General features: G+C 35.4%; 1 protein-coding gene and 1 long non-coding RNA gene across 3 annotated transcripts; one reads left to right on the top strand and one right to left on the bottom strand.

The window, feature by feature from the left end:
* Window positions 1–4,187: 4,187 nt before the first annotated feature.
* On the bottom strand, window positions 4,188–5,807 carry LOC116178530 (lactosylceramide 4-alpha-galactosyltransferase-like). Of its 2 annotated transcripts, XM_031498041.1 has the most exons (3): window positions 5,460–5,807; window positions 4,621–4,920; window positions 4,188–4,570 (listed from the first exon to the last, which is right to left on the bottom strand). In XM_031498041.1, the coding sequence occupies exons 1-3, from the start codon at window positions 5,474–5,476 to the stop codon at window positions 4,270–4,272; spliced, it is 618 nt and encodes a 205-aa protein (XP_031353901.1). In that variant the 5' UTR covers window positions 5,477–5,807; the 3' UTR covers window positions 4,188–4,269. The 2 variants fall into 2 exon arrangements, with proteins under 2 accessions (XP_031353901.1, XP_031353900.1); XM_031498040.1 differs by having other exon boundaries at window positions 4,621–5,806.
* Window positions 5,808–7,880: 2,073 nt separating this feature from the next.
* On the top strand, window positions 7,881–9,432 carry LOC116178531. Its single transcript, XR_004146859.1, has 3 exons — window positions 7,881–8,046; window positions 8,158–8,315; window positions 9,028–9,432. It is a non-coding gene; the product is annotated as an uncharacterized LOC116178531 (long non-coding RNA).
* Window positions 9,433–15,129: the final 5,697 nt, after the last annotated feature.

Genomic DNA, 15,129 nt, shown 5'->3' with positions numbered 1-15,129 from the left:
TGAATTTGACCCAATTCTTATAAGCTTTTTACAACCTAATTGTTCCGCAAAAGATATTTTAACCACAGGTTCATGGGTAATTCCATAATCGGTATATTTTGAAGATGTAAATCAGGCATGTCAAACACGCGGCCCCCATGTCGCTTGTGGCCCACCGTTCTACAATCTGCGACCCGTCAGGATGTTCGCAGATTATAAAATTGAAATATGTAATTGAATTGTACCGCATGTTCTATTTTGGTTGAGAATCAGCTGTTTTTAAAGATAGTTAAGTTTGCGATTTTTCGCGACCCTGTGTCACTTTTTTGTGAAACTACAAACAAAATCAATCTAGCTACGTTTGTTTCTGGGATACAAAGTTGAAAACGAAAGGTTTGACTTTTTGGGATGATATCGTATCTTACTATCCATGTAGGATAGAAAATAGGTAAACACTGTTTATTTTAGACACTGTTACGTAGAATCCAGTGGCGTAGGCAAAAAAACTTTTGGACCACCGTTTCTGAGGATCTGAGGCCCAAAGTTGGCATTTTTTTATATGTGACACCCTGTATATCTTAACGTCAATTGTTTGCAGTCCTTTTCCTGATTACATTTATGCATCACACAACTGTATATATTTTTTTTAGCAATGAAAATCAATTAAAACCTTATTTTTACTGTAATCAAATAGTATGCCATGAATTCATGGAGATTTTGTTTTGTTTATTGTATCCACGGTAACTAAGGCATTCGATACCAATCAATAAAAATGGCTGAAGGTAGAAATATGCCATTTCAAAATTTTGAGAAATATGATAGAATATATAATTAAATAAAAAATATAGAATGATACATCAATGTAATCACGAAAAAGAATGCAAAAAATGGACGTTAAAATATACAGGGTGTTACATTAAACAAATTCCAAGTTTGGGTCGAATCACAGAAATTGTTTTTGCCTACGCCACTGGATTCTACGTAAAAATATCTAAAATACGCAGTTTTTATCTTTTTAGCGCATTTCCACAAAAATAAAAAAAAATGCGCTATTGTGACCACTTTGTCCGTCCGTCCGCTCGTTTTGAGACGCTACTAGTTTTTTATCTTAAGAGCTATTAATTGTTCTACTTTTTTCGCTATTTGGTTCGTTATGGTGTCGAGTCTTGCACCAAGGAAGGATTTTTTTCTGTACCGCTTACAAAAAAAGTTATTGTAAAAAAAACAAAAAAAAACCGTTTTTTACATGTTCCATAATTTTACACTTTTGCCGTTTATTAACGATCCTAGAGATCGTTTATAATTTTGCATTGCTGTCTGTCGTCTGCCTGTTGGTCTGTCCGTCTGTTCCTTTGTTTGTCTGTCCCTCTATCTGTCCGTGTGAAAGATAACTTTGTTTAGAACTGTCCGATCGCTTTTACATTTCCGTTAGTTATGAACTGAATTGCATGAAATTCAATATGGGCATAGCTTTAGCCATATAATACGCAATGCCAAAAGTTGAGTCGAATCGATTCAAAATTCACAGTGCCCTTTTCGCATCTTGACCATTTATAAACCGAATTGCAAACTTTTTTAATTATAAAAGTATTTAAATGAAATTTGATACATAGCCACTTGGAATAAAAGCAAATTTAACGCCAATTTCAAAATTTGGTTTTGCGCATGCGCAGTGTCGACTTTCTTATTTATTTACAATTTTAACAAAAGTTGCATCTTACAAATAGGAAATGAATGCCAGTGGAAATGCGCTTTATGTAAATCGTTTACGATTACTTTTTAACTTGTTTGTATCTTACACTGTAAGTACGTGTACATTTTCTTGAGCTGGTACTAATGATTTTATGATTATTTCTACTTTTTCGTTTTATTGTATTATTATTTTGTATACTTTTTATGTTAATAATAAGAAATTAAAATTTTCTTAATGTAAACTTTTTTGTGATGTGGCCCGCAGCTATCTGTGGAAACGTTAACATGACCCTTGATGATAACATCATGATAACATTTTTTATTTCCGCATTTATCTTTTCTAACTTTTGGACGAATAAGGCTTTTTGAGATTGATATATTTCTGGGTTTGCTATTTCAGCAGCTAATGGACCATATTCTTCAATATCAAATCAATAAGAATTATACACCACAAATAATCTTCATGTGTAAATAAATTAAGCCTTTTCATAGAAAGTTTTTATTATTAGGGAAATAATATTACAAAGACAGTTATCAGTACCGTAGTTTGAATATCGAAGGTGCAGTTCAAATAAAAAATGCCTTATTATACCTGAAAAAATTTAGGAACCTTATTTTTTACACAATCCTAGTACATACAACTACGTCAACTGTTTATCTACCTATTAAATAGCAAAGGAATAAATCTGTAAGTATTTGCACTTGATTCGCGTACTCAACACCAAATAAATAGTTAAAAAATTACTTAGTTCAGAGAAATACTGCGTATCTGCCCCACTGACCTAAATAAAAATAGGGGTCAGTGATCTGCACTTGTTGATGTACTCATAATCCACCAACATAAAGAGGAGAAATCTGTAGATTATTGAAGAATGAAGATACCTACGGTGGGTTCGTTCATTCGTTGTACCCTGTCCTCTAACAGAGAAAATGAATACTTTCGAAATTTGCATTAGGGATTGCGTCTTTGATAAAGCAAATTTAATTTCCTCAAATTTTTCCTACTTGTAGGCAACCCGTTATACTTATTTGCATTACAGCTGCGTTTACTAAATTTCCATTTAGTTAGCAATCTGTTCTTTACGTATATCTGTGCTATAACTGAAAAACTACTTGGCCGATTTGGACCATATTTTTACCAGTCGATGTGACTAATGTCCCCTTTAATCTCATTACATTTCACTCCGATCGACCCACGCATTCCGGAGATATTTAAACGCTCCAGAAACCCTATATTTGGAATGGAAGAAAATGTTGTTTTCAAAAATAAGAACATACACTGCATTATCAATCGTTTAAATGGATGAATCACTAGCAAAATGCGCGGTGGCTCAAGTTGAGCGGCAAATTTAAATACATATACTTGTGTTTTCTCCGCTAGCCAATGGTGACTGAAAAACGTGTACGAAGCTTAGTTGCTAGGAGACCGATGCGCGCTAGTGCTGCAGCTTAAAATGCGGGTCGAGAGTATTTTTTTAAATTAAATTGTTTAAATGAGAATATCGTGTAAATATTTAATTAAATTCATTCGACGGGTGCAGATTTATTAATTTATTATTTAACTGCACTATATATTTTGACTGATTATTGGATTAGACTGATGTTTTTTTTCTGACATAAGGATTATTGCATTGTAATGATTGATTGTTAATGATTAAACAACTCAGCGTATGTAGGCATCTATACAAAATTAAAGCAAACAAAATTTCCTGTAAAATAATCGCTATGCTCATCATAAAATCCAATTTGCTAGTGCATTTTATGAAATATATTGTCCACTTTAATTTGATTGTAGGAGACGATCTAAAAAGGATGGATAACAACAAATTTAATTTACATTTTTACAATTGTACCTGTTATTGGTTCTTAAATTAAATAGTAATTACTGTCTATTCAATAGACGCCAACTAAACAGGAAAATACCAATGTAATTAACAATAGGTACTGAATCGTTGCTGATTTGTTTTATAATGTTTTCTAATTATATCATGTCCACATTTTATACAGCCAATAAAAAAGAAAATTAAATGTGACAACCGCGCAAATATTTTAAACCGAAATTCTATAAAGAATTCTGTACATTTTCGATACGCGCCAATATTTAAAGAGGCGGTTAGTTCTGGCCACCTCTACGCGAGGGCCCGCTTTTGGAATCCTATCCTAGCGGGCGAGTTCTTATAGCAATCTGTGTTATAGCCAACACGCGTTTATACCATTGCGCTGTATCTCTTATTATGGATACTCTTTGGTTTCGACTTAAAATGCCCATTTCTATTATTTTTTTTTGTACTTTGTAAAAGAATGTTTCAGCTTCAGACACACAGACAGATCCAAACTGTATTATTAGGTAAACTAATGAATAAAAAATATTATTCATTGTGTATAACACTTTTACGAGCATGGAGAAGATGATACAATGGAGGACCAGGGTCAGTGAAGAACTAAGAATAAAGGAATGTAGAGATTGATCGTTGAGGAAAGTGATCTTATAGGAGGATGGAAGTATCATAAGAGGATAAAATACCAAGTGATTTATTGTAACAATCTGAGATTCATACATTTTCATAAGAATAAATGCTTTATAAGTGCAATTAGGTACTAAAAATATTCCTCACACTCTGCAAATACTTTAGGACAATACTTTTTAGCAAAAATACTGTAAGGCACTTCGGAGTTAATTTTAATTTTAGTATTAACACTATGTTTATTCCAAACATGTATAACATAGCTATTTCGAGTAATATTTAACATTTTCTCATTGTACTTGGAATCGAAATACATTTTCCAATTCCACCACTCCACCGGGTAGAAAGCCTCAGGAGGATACACCTTAAATCCCCTACAATCTTTTTTCAACATATCCTTCGCCTTCTTGACACCGCACAGATTTTTCAACAACCTGAAATGCACACCATTACTTATGCAGTAGGTAAGAGAAAGAACACCTACCTTGTAATGACCCCAGGGCCATTATACCCCCAATCCTTGCCGCGAAAATTTCTGCGAAGATCCTCCAAACACCTCTGTGCAAATCCGTGTCCTCGACCGTCGGGAGAAAAATTAATCACACCTGCAGCTACGTTATTCTCCGATTCCGAGCCGGCGTAATTAGCTGGCAGATCTTGTAGGGGCTTTATCACAATAACGTCTAAATCTAGATAGATTCCACCATATTTCCACAAGGACAGGTACCTCAGGACGTCGCTGGCATGTGATCGGGCGTACAGGGACGCTTCCACTTTGCCATCTCTGTAGAGATTCTCAACAGGAGTATCTTTGGTATATTTTTCGTAATCTAAATGTCGAATATTCACATTCTTGTACGATAATAAAGCTTTAATTATTCTATCCGATTGGGTACCTTCGAATTTTATTATTCCGGGCGAGGTAAATAGTAAATATATGTCGTAACCGGGATTTAGTAAGGCGGCGGATTCGACAGCACAAGCTTGTCTAGGAAATAACGTAATTTTCCCTTCTATGTACGAGTTGCACGACGTTTCATGGAAAAAGATCGATTTTCCTTTTCTGGGTTGCATTTCGGTGATTTCAGGAAGTGATTTATCATGCAGTCTGTAGCATGCTATCGAATCCGCCTTAAATAATTGCTTCGTGCAGATTACAAAGACTATATAGAATAATGGTGTTAGCATTAGACAAAGCAATGCGAAGACGCGAACGTGACGATAAAATTTATGCATGTTATATTGGAAGTTGGTTATTTTAAATTATTTCCAAGCATTTCACAAGAAGGCGGCGGTACTTTAACAACTACTACTTTAACTAACCTATTATGACCACCCATGTGTGCTAGATAGTGGAAGTTAGATTATAACTGGAATGAGCTTCCTGCCTCTATTCTTATCAATTTATTTGAAATACTCCAACAAGGGAAAGTGTTATATTGTAGTTAATTTTTAAATCTCTTAATTTCTGTTGAGTATTCTTTTGATTATTTCCTTCCATTGTACTGTAAAAATTAGATCTATCATATTTTAGTAGAGTATAAAGTCTTTCACAGAATCCTCTCTCATTTTTATTTTTCGTTTTATTATTAATAATATATTTTCTTCTGCACTTGTTTGGTTACTTCTGACAATCAACGTCATGTCATTCAAAACTGTCAGTTGTCTGAAGGTGGCAACGGAAAAGAACCTACTATCACAATAGAGCGGCACTTACAAATTTGTATGGTGGCCCATATATCTACAGCGTGTAGCGCCAAACTTGATATGAAGCAATAAAAATTGCAATTGCATGCAAGTTGCAAGAAAAATTGAAAGGCATGCGCAGTTCAAAGCCAGCTGATCAATTGCTGCAAAAGACTTGCATGCAATTTTTATAGGACCGGTGCTATTTTTCTTGCATGAATCGTGCAATTCTAGGGATAAATCTAGTTGTCACCAACCTAGTAAAATACAGCGGTTGGTTTTATTAATCTTACTTATTCTTGTAATTTTCATGTTTCTTAAAGCAATCAAAATTTAATTTTTATTTGAGGTTAGCAACTTTGTTGACAAATCCATATTTTTCTTCTGTTGGCAAAGTGACAATTGAAATAGAATTGCAGCATGTCAAATACCATGCAATGCTTATTGCATGCAAGGATTTAACCTTGCAATTTCTTTCTGCAAGTTCTTGCGCGTTGTATTGCTCCATGTCAAGCGGCCTTTACCATAAAAGATACCGAAACAACTCTTAGAGCCAAATTGTATATAATTACCGCCGGCATGTTTCTAAAATGTTTTTGATCATCAGGGGCGTGCTGTATTCCAGTGGCGTATCAAACTTGCATTTTTTAAATGGAACACCCCATATTTTATTACTGATTTGGAGAGTACTTGAAAAGTACTTATTTTTTTATGTAACCCTAACTTTAACGATTTCGCTGTTATAACCTTTTTTCCTCAAAATTTGACAGTTTTTTGAAATTTTTGTTGTGAGAAACAAAACGCGAAGGCGGCTAATTTTTGCACTGACTCACGGGTTAAGACCTCTTCCACAATCACTTAATTTTTTTAGGTACTTTATCGAAAAAATAAAATTTTTTATTGACATTCGCTAAATGTCACTTTTTTTTAATTTCAAATGGCACCCTAAACAAACTATACCTCTGAGTAGCCAAAATTACAAATTTTCCACTGATATAAACAAAATCACACATTCCATAAGAAAATTTCAGAGAAAAACCAAGTCGAAACGCCAATTTGTAAAAAAAACCTTCTTTTCCGAACCCAAGTGGGCCATGATAAAACAAAAGATGTTCAATTCTCACAATTAACAGTATACAATGTAGGCAGTGTATGATTGTTTTTTAATCAGCGTTGCAAAAATGTCCCAAATTCAAGCTGAATGGTTAATATAGTGTTAATTCTTATTAGAGACCGTTACTCGAATTGTTTGCTGGCGTCACGAGTGTACGCTGGGAGATATTCTGGCAACACACATTTAGATCCACACCTGTTTCAAAAGGTGTTGGATACATTTACAACTACTGGGAGTACTAATTTCACGGACACTAATATGGCGATTGTCAACAGCTGCCCAGCTGGTTCTCCAAGGGCAATATTCGTTACCTTGTTGCGATAACCGTTTTGGACGGCTCTTTTGCAGTTTATTTCAAATGAAATTATTCTATGGTTTGACAGTCGCTTCTAGGACGACTTGCCAGTTTGTTATGCACAAATAAATTAATAGAGACAGTTACGGAAGTATTAAATGTATAACATACAATAACATTGTCAGTAAAATAACGACACGCTTTCAGAGACAGCGCGTATATTCATCAACTTTGATCGACATCGCAAGTGCGAACTTTGATATTTTTGACCTAGTGGAAGGCCGAGACTGTTGATCGTGTGGATCTACTTTATCTAGAATGAACCGTGTGCCAAAATTTGTTAACATTTTTTACTTCCCGTATAGAAAGAACTTCATATACCAACCGATACGAACCTCGACCTAGGGGAATTTTCAACATAAGGACTAGAAGCTATTGTGGTTTTTGTTCTGTTTGATTTTAGCTGTCACAGCGGATATCTCGTCTACTGTTAGAGATATGAAAAAATGTTACAGAAGAAAAGTGGTTCTAAATTTAATTTTAAAAATCAAATGTATTAGGTGCAGCAGATAATTCAAAATTGTAAATAAAATTTTCCAAATTGTATTACATTATAACGAAGCACTCGTTTTTGTATAATATGATTTCCACCAGCTTTAATGAATACCCGGTACATGGCAGGGACGGACCTAGACAAAAAAATCGGGGGGGCAGACATGACATTTTGCCAACTCAACTGTAAAAATTTCCTCAAACGGGTAGTATCTATTAAGCATTAAGTGGTATTTCCAAGTCTAATAAATCATGTAGAAAATGTAAGATATCAGTATACGGTCTCTAATACTAATTAAAAGCATTACCAAAATACCAACCTTGTGTTGAAGAAGAAGGAAGTGACTTTCCTATTAAAGAGTCCTTTTTTATAGATCTTGCCCCCCCTTGTCCGTCGCTGGTACATGGGTGAACTCCACCGGACACTTCTTTACGAAAAACTGTGGCTTCCGGACCTATTTACTTCTCCTCTAGGAGTGGGAAATAGAAGTACTTTAATTTGATTCGCCGATAGGGAAACCGAGATGCCTATGTAATTATTCAGTTTTCTAATTGTTCCTGTAGATATTTTAATTATATGCTTGCAGCCTCCAAAAGCTCCCGTCATTTGAAAGAAAGGAAATTAATTTCCGTTTCTTCTTATGAGATTTTAGGTTAGCCATGCTAATTTAAAACCAGGACAAGGTCCCCGTAGATAAATAAGCCTCTCACTTGACCCGAGAGTTTAAGTAACAATAGGTGCAAACTCGACTAGGGGCAATTTCAGCCCCGAAATATGAGTGAGCAAAATTATTAGTAGCTGATTAAATGTGTTGCAGCCAACCTTACCTGATTAAGTTGTGTTAGGTGTCAAATGAAGCGCGCTCACTTAGCATGAATTTTAAGATTGATCCCAGATTTTTATAGTAACAGGGGAACGAGTAATGAATTAAAGAAGTTCTAAATTTGGAACGTTGTTTATTTATTAATTATTATTATTGCTCAGAAGACAAGACATCCATCTACAGGATAAAGTGTGAATTAAAAAAATCACGCAAGTACCGACTGAGAAAACCACCGGACCCTTCCACAGATTTCCGAATTGTATAAAAGATGAGATTTTTTTTGCATTTTTTAGCGTACGGTTTAATTTCAAGGGATGCGTTTGATACGTTTCTGTCCGTTAATTATAATGGGGCTTTTGGGTTGCTTTCCTGCATTTTGTTACACAGTAGATACCGTTAATGCCGCAAGTTCTGTTTTAGCTTCTTCGCCAGTGACCGACCTTCCGAACTCTGGAATTGACCGTCTGTCTCCAACTGGCTTGCCTAAGGTTTCCGAATTTCCGACACCGCAACCGACCGTCCTTGACCAGGAACAAGGATTGACCAACTCCTGGTAGCGCTTGAGATTCCGAGTACACACTACAGTCACCGAAATATCCGCCGTGACAGCTAAAATCAAACAGATTATATACCTTATTAGGGGTACTATCGCAGAAATGTTAGTTTGCAATAATTTGTTATTTTATTGGTTTAAGTAGGTTAAATTTAAAAAGAAGGAATTAAGTTATTACGGTGATGTTGCAAGCTTTCAATTAGAAAAATAAGTTTTATATTTCCTAAATCCTATGTGTTTTAATAAAACATCTGGGGGAGGTTAATTGTGAACCAAATGAAATTTTTTTTACTTTATTAAATTTTCAGTTTGAGAACCTTCTCGCATTTAGGTACAACAATTGTGTCAACACCGACTCCACAGAGTTAATAGCATTTTTTAATTTGATTATGCTTTACCCCAAATCGTAAAGATGGTGTTAATATTTTGGTGTACCTACCGATGAAGAACATGAAGGAATTTATTTATTTTTTTAATTTAAATATATTTAACCATTTAGTACACTTTTACAGTTACAGTTTTAGAGCAATCAGTTTAAATTTTGTAACAATCGTTTCATATTTTCAATGAAAAACCAAGCCGTCGCGCTGCATTGATTTTCATTGTAAATAAATAACGCTCCGCAATGAGTACCATTGATACAAATGATAATTAACAATAATGCCTAGGTATAGGTAGGTATGAATATATCGATTTGCGAATTATTGATACGAGAAAATATGTTTATAAATGCGGTACTTTGTGAAATGAGTTCAAAGTCGAGCATCAATTGAAAGGAAGAGCAATAGGTACCAAAGCGATAGGTACGTACACTGAGAGAGCCTTTCCCTATACCATAGGTAAGTAAGTTTTTTTCGATTGTAAAAAGTTTTTTAAATTATTATTATCATTCATTTCGCAATACAAACGGACGGACTGACTTATCGCGGATCATTATTGAAACACATGGTAAGTTATCAGGATTTTTGTTCTAGACGTGACACACCTACACGGAAGGAAATGAAGTTTGGCCGAATAATTCTGTGTTTTTGTTATTTGGAATCAGCCGCCACTTCTATTTGCGTTGAAGATTGGAGTTCTGCGGAGGTTTGCATATCTCAATTGGTCGAGCACTTTTTTGGTGAAAATAGTACGGTGTATACAGTTCAAAATAAGTTTTATGTCGAATTTCAAGTGAAGGTTCGGAATCCTTTGGTAATTGACCTAAATTCTCACGATGCCACATATCAGGAAAGTTACATCATTTATTCGAAAGATGAACTGTCATTGGATAGTACACTTTTAAAGCTAAGACCAGAATCCACCAGGTCCACTAACGTGCGCATAGATCGTGTTTTGGTGATTACGACATCAAAAAATATTTCCCAAATGTTCAAGGTACTTTGGCAAAGAGATTGCTTTAACAATATAATATTCCAGTACGAGGGTGCACAAAAATTAATGATATATCAAAGTGATCCTTTTGAGGGTGAAAATGAATGTGGAAAGGAAGTGAATTTGCTATATCCATATAAATGTGGCGCTATTACTGAAATCGGAAAGTATCCAAACATTATAACAGATTATCGAGGATGTTTTAGTATGGTGTACACATCACCATTCCCAAGAAACCCAAGCGATTGCACAAACTGCAATTCTGTGGCCGATTTGTATATCAGTTTATTAATGGAAAGTCTTAATGTCAAAATTAGTACGGCAGATTTCAACAATGACTCCAGTAATTCCTTGAACGTCGTAGAGAAAGTCACTCATCCCGGAATGCCTACATGTAGTGAGCATATATTATCGCGTGAGTACGTATGGATTGTGCCCACTCCACCAGTTATGTCACCACTCCAAACAATATTTACCATCTTTCATTTAGAGGTATGGTGTATGTTGATTAGTGGAATAACTTTGGTGTGGATCTGTTGGACTCTACTGGAGCGGTACCTACTTGAAGTTAAACCAGAATTTTGAAAGATACATTGGCATTTTAATGGAAGTAGCATCGATTACATTATGGGGAAGTGTGCACGCTATGCCCGGACAAAGAGCTGTAAAGAGCCTTGTAATTTGCTTTATTTTTTACTCGGTTGTCATGCAAACCGCTTTCAGCGCAAATTTAATCCATTTCTTGACGATACCCCAGCATGAAGTGGGTATTAATGACGTTGACGACATTTTGGAGTCTAAGTTACCTATGTTTTCGACACCACACGATGTGATCTCATTGGGAGAGGTATATTTCGCAATGTTGCAGTCAAACAAACCCGAGGAATGTATTCCTCTCGGAAAAATACTATCAAATATTATCGACAACCAGGATCTGAACGCGAAAGAAACAAGATATAAAAAAATTGTCTCCGATCTCGTCGTTTATAAGAACTGTACATTTTTTGGATCAAAGACAAGAATTCCTTTACTATTAGAACGGAGTTTTATTGAAGATGTTCATTTTAAATTTATAAAATCTGAACATTACTCGGCACCCGCCAAATACGCAATAACATTGTTAGATAAAGTCCACTTTTTAAAATCTGCCAACGTTATAATAAGCAGAGTAAAGGAATCTGGGCTAATTGAAAAATTAAATAAAGAAATCCAAAACAAATATTCACGGGAAGGGAGTGAATACGTAACAGAACCCTTAACGTGGAAACACCTGGTTTGTACGTTTTCAATCCTTGGTATAGGACTGTCCATTGCAACCGTTGTCTTCGTTACCGAAATAATGGTCACAAGGATACACAGTGTAACAAAAAAGTCACATGATAATCATGGTTCACGTAATAGTGCACACAGGTTCCCCGCACGTCTTTGAAATTCACCAAGAACTGTTTTTTTGCACGTGTAACGTTCACGCGCATTCATATATCAAGCACAGTTCCTAGATGAATAAATCTTATTTTAAAGAATTCTTCAAGAACAAAAAAAATTGGTTTTTTTTAGTGTTTGGCACATTTTCTGGGGGAGATATCGTAATGAAATTGTATTACAATAGGGATTTCTGTTTTGTATACTTTTAAGGTTGGTAGTCACATCACAACACTACTATAGTACAGCTTCTGTTGAACTATTATGTGCTTTACATTACAAAGAAAGTTAGTGATTAATATGTAGTAGACCTTTAGCGGTTGCCCGGTTTTGTTAATTCATACTCACAATAAATGTCAGAAAGTATTTGGCAATTATTTCTTCGTGAATCTTCAAAAGTTAGTATTGCTGCCGAAACCCCGGGTCCTATACACTCCGGGAGGATATCGACATCGTGCAGGAGGAGTCAGAGAATCGAAGAAAGGAAGTAGAGAGCGTGTGCCAAGAAATGTGCAGACAATGCAGCAATTTAGCGTCTGAGGAGCAGATAAATTGCATAGACAATTCGGTAACTGCGCAAAAGTCGTTGAATGAGCCAAGTTGTCTAACTCTGAAGTATCTTTGAGTTTGACTTTAACTTCAACATATAAACGACAATAAGAGTTTCCAATCTTTCGTAAAACGCTAACCCATCTGTCCTTAATCGAATGCCGAGCTCGGGAAGCTAGGAGTAGGTAATTGATAATTAATTAATAATTAATTTATTTTACTTATATTTATATTTTCAACCATTACCGTCCGTTAAATTTGATGATTTTATAAATAAAAAGCAACCCTTAACACTTAACAGGGTGAAGGTGGGGTTAGGTGGAAAGGCGCTGTAAAAGTTGTTCAAGCCCTGCGGGCGTATGCGAGCTTGCTGTTTCGGCGGGTCCTTTTCAGGGTTTCTGCTCGACAACATAAATAGCGAGCTAAAAAATAGAAAGGCATAGCACTCGCCATAGAGTGTAGGTCGTCCGCTAAGTTTTGCGGTTCGTATATTTATTGTATTGATAAGACCAAAGAGTACCCACTCAATGATAAGACTATAATTTTAAGCGGGCCGGTGTAAAATGGTTGGTTGTGAATTAACAAAACGAAACGCGAAGTTTTAAATAAAATTGAACAATAAGAAAGCCAAATAAATTCAGTACATTGCCGTAAGCGCTTTGTTTAACTTGCATTGGGAAATATGTGGCACCATCATCGAGTAACACAACGAGTGGTTTTCTTTTACAAACTTGACCGACGCAAATTAAATCGTGCGACTAAAAATGGAAAAGTCAATTTTGTGCAAAATAAAATATTCGGCGCGTGCATTACTAGCTTTGAGCGCGCTGCAAGAAATCCGCACCTTGACATCAGGGAAGCTGAAACCATAGTAAGACAAATAATAATAATAATAAACAATAAGTTGACAACAACAGCCCAAAAAAGGACCGACTACCTGTTACTAACAAGCTTGTGGTTAAATAAACATAAGTACATAATAATCACAAACGTAGTGCACGTAAATTGAAATGTAGACAAATCAAGAGAAAATGCCAAAATTGGACAATAAGACGTACTCACAGGGTATTAGACAAAATTAGGCGGTAGGAGCTAGGCAGGTAGGTGAAAATTCAAGTTATATTTTTTTCTTTTTAGCGCATTTTTTTAGGAAAAAAAATATAAAAAATTTGCTATTGTTTGCGTTTTGTTTGTCCGTTTAGGGGAATTGTCCTATAGAGGCCTGGAATTTCTGCAATAGGTAGACTATACCTTGAAGGTGGGCCAGACGGCCATCAAATTTTACTACCTCTCTTCTTTATAATTCCTTATATCTCAAGAACAGATTGTTGAATGTGGGTAGGTACTCACAAAGGGCGAAAAGATCGTCTAGACGAGACACATCTACTAGAGATGTAAAAACTTAATTGTGCATATCTCGGAGAAAAGTAAACATTGAGCATGCTACTACCGTATAACAGTTAAAAGCCCACTATTACTAAGATTTTTCGGTTCTAAAAAATGCCCTTTATCTGCACAAGAATAGTGCACAATTTATACTTGTTTTTAATACCTACTTTATCTCATTTCATGACTGATTAACGAGCTCCTAGCGATTTTGTAATTTTGCGGTGTCTGTCCGTCCGTCCGTTAGCACGATAACTCATAAACGAATGGACCGATTACGATTGAATTTTGCAGGTGGATTCTTTATCAAATTTGTAGATCGGAGTTCGTGAATTGGCAATGTAGACTAAAAAATAAAGTAGGCCCTTTTGACATCTCCGTTAGTTATGAATCGAATTCCATGAAATTCAATATGCGCATAGCTTTAGGCATATAAAACACAATTCCAAAAGTTGAGCCTAATTGATCAGCATTCACAGTGCCCTTTGCGCATCTCGACCATTTACAGACCGAATTGCAAACGTTCTTATTTATGAAGGTATTTAAATGAAATTTGATACATAGCCACTTGGAATCAAAGCAAATTTAAAGCCAATTTTTAAAAAAATTTGGTTTTGCGCATGCGCAGTGCCAACTTTGTTATTTATGGAAGCAATTAAATGAAATTTCATACATATACACTTTAAATAAAAGCGGGATTAATCCCGCACATAAATGGAGCGGGATCCCGCGGGATTTGCGGGACTGAGGAATTTGTCGACCAAGAGGACGACTTTGTTTACTTTGTTAAGAGTAAGAGTATAGATAAAGCGGTAACTTTAACTGCAAGGGTAAATAAAGTGAAACAAATCATTGTGCATTCCAATGACATCTGTCGTTCTTATTAAAACTGGAACGCAGAGCACCATATAAAATAAAGTTCAGAACAGAATACGATATTGTTTTCATGGAAACGCGTTAAGAAATGTGTTAGGTACGCATACTAGAAACAATTCTGTTACGAATTTCATTGCGACGTGCCATGTTTAAGTTTGAACTTTTTACTATAATAAGCGGTGTCCAATTGAAGACGAAAGTTCTTTTCTTTCTAAAATGAAATAGTTTTGCAAAGGTCTTCAGAATAGCGTGCCTTTTTTTTAAAGGGAAGTGGTGTTTCTTTTAGTGGGACATCTAAAATTAGAAATGCGTGTAAGGAATCAAAGCCAGGTAGCAACCCTTCTCACTGTTGAGTGTTACTG

Source organism: Photinus pyralis, unplaced genomic scaffold (assembly GCF_008802855.1).
Source record: "Photinus pyralis isolate 1611_PpyrPB1 unplaced genomic scaffold, Ppyr1.3 Ppyr1.4_LG8, whole genome shotgun sequence".
NCBI lineage: Eukaryota > Metazoa > Arthropoda > Insecta > Coleoptera > Lampyridae > Photinus > Photinus pyralis.
This window is presented reverse-complemented; position numbering and strand designations above follow the sequence as displayed.